This window comes from Eurypyga helias, unplaced genomic scaffold (genome assembly GCF_000690775.1).
Source record: "Eurypyga helias isolate BGI_N326 unplaced genomic scaffold, ASM69077v1 scaffold1651, whole genome shotgun sequence".
NCBI classification, from domain to species: Eukaryota; Metazoa; Chordata; class Aves; order Eurypygiformes; family Eurypygidae; genus Eurypyga; species Eurypyga helias.
The window spans coordinates 23288-32019 of NW_010231297.1; the positions used below are offsets into that span (position 1 = coordinate 23288).

General features: G+C 47.4%; 1 protein-coding gene across 1 annotated transcript in view; it reads left to right on the forward strand.

Annotated features, from left to right (window-relative positions):
- The window catches only part of ALS2CL (ALS2 C-terminal like), a 28021-nt gene extending 22048 nt beyond the window's left edge, over positions 1 to 5973 (forward strand). The window contains exons 19-25 of the mRNA XM_010160990.1: positions 900 to 968; positions 1950 to 2123; positions 2936 to 2978; positions 3364 to 3425; positions 4483 to 4632; positions 5518 to 5614; positions 5902 to 5973. Of these exons, the coding sequence (XP_010159292.1) occupies positions 900 to 968; positions 1950 to 2123; positions 2936 to 2978; positions 3364 to 3425; positions 4483 to 4632; positions 5518 to 5614; positions 5902 to 5973 (667 nt within the window). The remainder of the gene's footprint in view (positions 1 to 899; positions 969 to 1949; positions 2124 to 2935; positions 2979 to 3363; positions 3426 to 4482; positions 4633 to 5517; positions 5615 to 5901) is intronic.
- Positions 5974 to 8732: the final 2759 nt, after the last annotated feature.

Sequence of the window (8732 nt, forward strand, 5' to 3'; positions counted from 1 at the left end):
AGTCTGAGCAGCTGTTCAGGAGAAGGTGCCTCTGAGCTCAGCGCATACCTTGGAACGCTTGCTCCAGGTCTCAAGACCTTTCTGGTGCAGTGTGGGGAGGGAGACCCGCCTTGCTCTGCTGTGCCCCTGACTAAATTTCTGAGGCTGACACTTCTACAACCAAAAAAAAAAAAGGCAACCTCTCCCTAATCCCCATTTTAAGATGATGTTTTGGCTTAGAAATATCGAGACAAACCCAAGCTATTTTTCCAGAGTATGAACATTCTCCAATGTTCATAGATGGATTAGGGAATACATGTCCTGAAACCTCATGTCCCTTCAATGGGAATAGAGGGAGGCGGTGTTCAGACCACAGTTAGGATCTCCAGAGTGACCACTTTGCTCTTCAGGGGACTTGTGACAAGGGCCTGTAGTGACAGACAAGGGGTAACGGCTTTAGAAAGAAAGAGGAAGATTGAGATTGGACATCAGGAAGGAATTCTTCCCACAGAGGGTGGGGAGGCACTGGGACAGGTTGCCCAGAGAAGCTGTGGATGCTCCATCCCTGGGAGTGTCCAAGCCCAGGCTGGATGAGGCTTGGAGCAACCTGGTCTAGTGGAAGGGGTCCCTGCCTGTGGCAGGGGGTTGGAAGCGGATGATCTTTTAGGGCCCTTCCAACCCTAACCATTCTGTTTCAAAAGCTATGGAGATTTTTGAAAGACATAGTCATTCCTGGCAGCTTCTGCTGGTAATGGAGAAAGCCCTCAAATTGTGAAACATAAATACCAAAACAATGCTGCAGCTTTACTAATACCTCACGTGATGCTGGGACAGCTGAGCTCCTCACTTGGGAATAACAAATTACCCTTAGAAAAAGGAGGGAGGGAGGGAACTAAACCTTGGTTCTGCTCCTTCTCTAGGGGTTTGCTCCATCTGGCACTGGAACAGAAAGGCCAACTCCCCGCAAAGTGTGTGGATGGAGATACAAGGTATGTCTCACGACTGGCTGTTTAATTTTAAGCTGCTTGGAGATATGGGGTGTTTCCCAAAATACATTAAGTATTTCTGTTTGTCCATTTGAGTCAGGTTTAGTGCTCACACTTCTCAGAGTGCAAAGCTTTCAGTAGTTGTGCTTGAAGCACGAGAGCAACTTCTGTAGCAGAAGAGAGTGATGAGTTGGAGGAGTGTGTGGTACACAGCCTTGCAAGGTTTCCCACGACAGCTGCTGTGCAGTAGCACGGTTGTGTGCAAGACAGCCGTCCCAGCACTGCCACATGCTTTGTGTTGGTCACAGGAACTTGTTCATTGCGGGGATGGTGACCTCTGTACCAGCACTGAGAGAAAGGCAGGACTGGAAGTAGGGAGTAGAGTGGGAAATGTGGCAGAGGAGGTAGAAGACATGATGTTCCTAGAATAAGAAGGTAGGAATAATGGTGGGAGACCCAGGTTTAGGGGTTTGGGGTGTGAGAAGAAGCATCTTTGTTCAACTGTACCTGTTTGGTCTGGATTTCTTTGCTGTAATATGCAGCCATCCCCACGTGGGCTGAACGAAGCCAAGAGGTTGGTGGAATGGTGAGCAGCTGGAAAAGGGCTTTGTCTGAATTCATTTGGTCTTTGTCCCTTAAGAAATAACAAGCGCTTTATTGGAACAGTTCAGAAAGGACAAGTGGAGATGGGTCTCTGTTCCAGGTTTCTCCCAGTGACTAAGGAGATATTGTGGAGAAACAATCCATGTCCTGTCCTACAGCGTAAGGTGCACTTGCATCTGCAGCTTGTGAGTAAATGCACGAGTGTTATAGGTCACCACTAGTCAACTGTGACATTGACCTCGGAGGTGGAGGAAGGAGGGGAGAGCAAGGAGAACACCTTGCGCTCTCAGAAGCTGCCTCTTCCGTTGTGTGCTCTGTGCCTTTGTAATACCGAGGCGATAGGTTTCACTGCAGGACTCTGCTTGCCTTTCTCTGCCACAGTGACCAGAAGGCATGCAGTGTGGTCCTGCCGCTGATCTTGCCCTGCTTCTACCCCGAGCTTTTCATGCTCTACATGCTTTATCATGAAAGAGAAGATGACCTCTACTGCCAAGGGATTGTGGACCTAAGTCTGTTTCCTGACATCAAGCTGCTGGAGTTTCTGGATGTGCAGAAGTAAGTGATGTTTTTTCATGCCAGGATGCAACTCCAGGATACCAGCTGGAGAGGCAACAGACAGGGAAAGCACTGATGGCACAGGAGGAAAGGACATGTAAACTGTTCCTGGGTCAGTCATTGGCTGTAGCACTGAAGTTCTTCTTAGGCTGCCAAAGGAAGTCCTGTCATGGAGTGCCTGCAATACTGTCTGGAAGGACAATGTGCAGTAGTGGAAAGCTGTTAATCTATACTGATTTTCACTTTTGTGTAGTAGAAATTATCTAGCTCGCCAAACAAATGGTTTGCTCCAAGTCAGGACCAATCAGAGTTTATAAATGTGTCTTACAAAGGGCTGTAGTCCATCCAATGGTACCTGCTGTGACGATGTAGGTGCACAGTTTCCGGACAGGCTGTGGAGACAGATGTTTCCTTCATCCATTCCTCCGTCTTTGGAAGTGGTGAGGACCGACTCAGACACAAGAAGCACATGAACTTTTCTAACACAGCCTCATCTGCAGCTCAAGGACTTAAGCAGGGTAACTGGAGACCCAGAGTCACAATCTGAATCAATCTAGACTCAGTGAGAAGAATTGAACGACAAAGTGCCAAAACTCTCCACTGACAGGACCATCTGAATAAAATGAACCCTACACTCAGATTAATGTGTGTAAGCTATTAATTCTTCCTGTAATGACAGGAGCAAACTCAGCCTCATGCACCCACAACACTTTAGCATCACCTTGAGGAGATACAAACACTCAAAGCTGACTGAGGGTGGAGTTGAGATGGACATCTGCCTTCTAAATCTTCTCTCTGTAATCTCCTTTCAGACACCTCTGGCCTCTGAAAGATCTCACCCTGACAACCAACCAGGTAAGAAATAACGCTCAGAGCTAGCTTTGGTGCGTGAGGTGGCACTGAGGCTACGTGTTGGTGCTGGCTCGTGATGGAGCGTCACCTAAGTAACCACGGGGGCAGACTGCACTCAGAAATCAGAGCTATGTGGTGGTTGTTAATTAGTTGTGATCTGTGGCTACTGCGTGTGAATTTCCATGGATGGGAATATGAGCTCTGTGATGCTCTGCTTGGTGGTGTTTTAAAGACATCGGTGTTCAGAGTGGTATTGTCTACAACAGCTTTATTTTGCCCTCTGTTATGGGTGGCAAACATGCTTATTTGGGGTCCGGCGCTGAGAAGCCAAGTGGCGGCTCCAGGGGAGATGCTCTTACAGAGTCACAACTCTTTGTCTCCCTTTCAGAGGCGGTCCCTCATCAAAGACAAGTGTTTCCTGTCTGCCACGGAGTGTTTGCAGAAGCTGATGTAAGTTACTATCCATAATCTCTGACTGACAGCCAGGGATTTTGTGTGTTCTGGGAAATGCCCTAAACTTACACCTGTGTACTAAAGCATTTCAGGGTCACCCTGCAAGATTATCTAAAGAAAAGCTGTTTGTTATTTCTATTTAAAAGTATTTTCTATAGAATTATTTCTTATTCCCCAAAAGAGAATAAGACAATACCTAGTGTGCCTAAATGCAACCCTCCCCTGGCTAATATCTCCCCTTAATTTTGCATATTTCTACACAAAATCTGACTTTGATGAAATGGATTTCACTCATGGTAGTGTGCATAGCTCATTGGTCCTGGCTGTGACTGCCCGGTCATGACAGAGCCCACTTCTCTGCACACATGGAGCTACGGGGAAGCGTTATCTGTCCAGTGTGGCAGTCCCAGGTTTTAATGTAGCACAGCGGAGCTCAGCTTAAGGAGCTCAGCTTGATTTGTTGGATTGAAGTCCAGCGTAGGGGATGGTGCTGCTGTAACTAGTGGGAAGGAAGTTAGAGGAGCAGGGAAGTGTTGACAGAATCCATTGGACAGAAGCTCTCAGGTCCCTAAGTGCACTGGTCCTAGTGAGAGACTCCCTGTGAACGCCAACGCGACTGCTTTTCCGGGGAAGGCGGCACAGGCTACGTGTACCTCTGCAGGATGTTACGGGCAGAAGAAACAGCGTTATAGATGCCACAAGGGCATTGTTCCCTCGACAGACCTGCCCAAAGTGATTCATGTCATGCTCTTCAGTTTTCATCTGAGGGACTGTGACTCTGGTTAGGCCTGTCTAAAACAAAAGACTGACACCAGGATGAGCAGGTCATACTCGGGATCTTGGGAAGACTCCAGGTCCGTCTGGATGATGTTACACTCTGGTGGCACCTTCTGGCACAACCTCATTGACTCCTTTTTGGTGCAGCCATCTGAGATAATTGCTTGTTATTGTAGCATGACAGCATGCTCCAGTCTGTTTGTTTTTAGTGTTGCTGCTTTCTCTCTTTAGCTGCGTAGCAGATACATTTCTGACATGGCTGTTTTCATACTGACAGTACCACAGTGGATCCTCGGGAAAAGCTGGTGATCCTCCAGAAGACATACGAGGAGATAGAGAGCACAGTGTCCCGGGTGGTAGAGAAGGACTACAAGCTCCCCATGGATGACCTGTTGCCCCTGCTGATGTATGTTGTATCCCGCGCAAAGTAAGTGGAAGCTTTTCATGTCCCAGTCCCGTTCTTGTGTGCTACCTCAATAAAAGAAAGGACAGACACATTTCCAAGCCAGATAGTTTAAATGGAAAACCAGGGTTTATGTTTTAGCATGCTTTTTCCTGAGCTGTACCAGGGTTTCTGTGTGCTACTGTCTGCCAGCTGTGGTGTGATGGTGTTGGCCGGGACACAGCGTGATTCGGGACTTCTTGAGTGTCCATCTCTTATCCAAGAGGATAATTCAGGCGTGTCGTGGGAAATGAGGTCTTACCTGCATCTCAGATTATCGTAGAAAACAGGAACACAAAGCTGCTAAGGCCAATGATATACATATCATACATCTTCTATTTTTCATTCTCAGTGGGGCTCTGTGATTGTTCGGAGAGTAGGACAGTCTTCAACACTGACCATCTAGTAGTTAGACTTTTCCTGTGTGGGAATGACTGTAAACGTAACACATTTCTGCCAAAGAGGCTCCATGCTACCTCTTTTGAGTCAAATTGGAGTAAAAATTCTTGACTTTTTTTGAATTTGGTGTATGTTGTTTCTTTTCTTTCCCCCAGAATCATGTTGGGTGATACAGGTCTGTTTGGTAGGCAGCTTTCTCTGCTGCAGGTGGGAGAGGAGGGGAATAAAAGGGACTGTGAAAAATGGAGGAGTTGAAACTCTCTTATGATTGAGCATTTTGCTGAGATCCAGTCAGGCTGGATACCTCAGGGAGTCAGCCTCCAGAAGATCAAGGCGACGCACAAGGAATCAGCGATGGATTTCTGGATCTACGCCTCCTTCTCGCCATAATCCGATTTCAAACACACCCACAAACAGCCGTGCCCAGAGATTTATCCTACTTGTAACTTCGTTTTTCCCCCTCCCCCCTAGAATACAGCACCTGGGAGCTGAAATCCATCTGATCAGAGACTTGATGGACCCCACCAATCAAGGAGGGCTGTACGACTTCCTGTTAACAGCGCTGGAGGTAAGGAAATGTTTTCAGCAGCTGCAAGCTGCATCAGCCTGCCTTGAGCAGTGGAGACATCGATGCGTTACACTCTCGTTTGATCTGAGGTAGCTGTTTACCTGCCCAGTGCAAGTCACTTTCCTTCTGGTCTAGAGAATACGTTTCCCTCTAACTTATAATGTGCATGTTTAAGTTTTTGTTTAGCCTGCGGAGGCAAGCACAGCTTCACTTGGTGTGCAAGAGATCAAATTTTGGCCCAATATTCCAAAACTCCTCATTAACGGGTTGCTCTGTTCCTTGCCCAGTCATGCTATGAACACATACAGAGGATGAGGCTCCACCAACGAGAGAACGGCCACGTGACGCACAGCTCCTGAGCCCGAGGACACGAAGGGAGCCTCCTCCCCGCTGCACTTCCTTGACCAAACACTGTGGGACGAAGCAATGGTGTCGCTGCTGCCCTGGCTGCCTTTAAAAAGGGAAGAAGGGTTATTTATCGGATGAGGTTTCCCTGCTGGGTTTTCTCTTCGATCAGCTACGATCATAAAGCACAGCCATATGGATGCTGGAGGCTTAAACCCTTCAGCACGCAACTTCGGCTCGTGTTTGCGAATCTCCCCGCGGAAAGCGGCCGAGGTTTCTTTCGCCCTGCAGTTTTCATTTCACTCTCCTGCAAATGGCAATCAGCCTTGAAACCTGGTTCAACTCTTCTTGCAGATGCTGCCTTTGTTTCGCGAGGGTGAACTGACAGAAGGGACAAGAGGTTATTTTATAGGAAGCGGTCAAATGAAACCACGGGAACTGTTTGTGGTTGGCAGAAACGTGGCATGGACAGGAGAGGCCATCTCCAGGCCCCTGAACAACCTGTTCCTGGAGTGAGGAGACTTTTTCCCTGTATCCCGAGGAGGAAGGCTTTTCCATTCCTCGTCCTACCTATGCCGAACTCCATACCTCTCCGTTGCACTGTAAAGCTGCTATTGCTGAACGTCCTTGTTCTATGATACCTACACGTGTATATTTATACTCGCTGACTCCTGTTTGTCTCAGGGATGTGACTCTTGCACCTTGAACATGCTAGTGCTGCTTTGTAATTCTGCAGGGGGTCCTGTGTGCCTAACAGAAAGGATGTATGTCGTCCTGGGGTGAGGGATCTCAAATCCTGGTGAGCGAAAACATTAAAACCACCTGAATTTCTGTACTGACAGAGCTGCAAAACCACTGGGTTTCCTAGGTGCATAGCTTCGTGCTGGCATTCCACCCACCGACGCCAGTGGGGTACAAATCCGACTTGAATTGGGCTGGCTTTTATGCTGCCTTTGTAAAAGGCAAATGGATATCCTGTTCCTATCAGACAGAAATGGTAATGTCTGAGTTGCATATTTAGAGCAAAAGCTCTTTTGAATTAGATTTTAACCTGCCTCTTTTTTTTTATACAGTTTGACTTTATAAGTTGCCCAGGTCTGACTTCAGGAGAACAAAACAAAACTCTACAGGCCGTTTCCTCCTGCTTATCACAAGTATTGTGCTTTAATAAATAGTACACTGATTACAGTAGTTAATATATCGGTATGACAGTATGTTTTACAGTAACTTTGTATTTAAATAAAGCTGTTTAATTTTTAAGAGAGATTCCAGGCTTGCATATTTCTTACTCCAATGTTTTTGTTGTTTTCAGACCTTTGAGAATTTGCTTTCTTCTCTTTAAAACACCTGTGGCTCCCTTACTGCCTTGATTGTTCATGGGAATGGAGACTTTGAACTACAAATTAGTTCCCTAAGAGAGACTGAACCCATAAAACTTACTTATTGTGCCTCTGTTCCCTGCCGAAGCAGTAAGGAGATGGCTTAAAGATCATTTCCCACAATTAAACTGCTATATTTTGCCCTCTTGTCTTGCACTGCTCACGCTAAGCCTTAGCAGGTCTTGGGAGGAGGGTTGTTCACACCTCTTCAGAGCAGAGACAGCTCAGGCGGGGAGAAAGTGAGGGTGAGTAGTGGACACCCACCTCCCTTGAACTCCCTTCAGCTACCCTACCATGCTTGCCTATCTTCTTCCTTAACTGTATTCCACAGGGAAAAGGAACTCGCTGCAGAAATGATGCTGCTTCCCTGAGAACTGCTGCCTGGATTTTTTTGTATCATAGCAAACTTGTGCCATCCATCCGAATGAGGATGTTAGCTGCTGGACACTACAGTGTCTAAACTGATCCTGGGTACCTTGAGATTCTGGCTTCTCGTGTAAAAGCCAGACCTGTGGGTTTTTGCTGGTTTCAGGCAGCAAAGCCAAGCAGTTCCAGCTTCATGGGACGTGAAAGGGAAAGTTCTGTTCATCTAAGCAAACCTTTTATAGAAGTACAGCGTTTCAAGTGGCTGGTGCCCATAGCAGTTGCACAACATGCCGTGAGATTGGGGAATACGACACCAAAACCATGCATTCCTACGGATCTGCCGCGTGCCAGCTTGAAACCGCTGCTCCTCACCTCTGCGAAATCCCACCTGACGTGAGCGAGCTCCAGCTGCCTGGTTTTTCACAATGTAAACAGCCATAACTAACAGCTGCCAACTTTTAATTGCAGAGTTGCTTAAAATCGGCCATATTCCAGCCTAAAGAAGGAGCCTGCCAGAAGGTGGAATCACGGAGGCATAGTCACAGCTGTAACAGAGTCCGTTTTCTCTGCACTGCACTGCTCGGGGTATCGATTTTCATTTTGGGTACCGCTTCCTACTCAAAATGCAGAAAGGCTACTGGGAAGCAGGACATGCAAAACACACGCACATACAAACTCCACAGGGTGATCTAGAAAACAACGTGATTTCTTTTCCAGCCTACTGAAGATTTCTATTGAACTGGTTGTGAGTTGCTCTTCCCGGTCATCCGGTTGAACACCAAGGAAGCTCGTGAGCAATAATTCAAGTGAGCCCTAAAGGGGCAACTAAGGTAACAGTGTGCAGCCATTTGTGCTTGTAGGCTTTCCTGCTAGCCAGTAAAAACAAGAGGGATGCTTCACTGGAAACACTCTCCTAGCCGACGGGTGGCGTTCCGGATGCAGGCTGTGCTGTGCGACCGCGCAGCAGTGCGACTCGGAGCGTCAGCAGCACGGCTGTTAAGGAGAGGCTACTGGCTACCTCCCTGCTT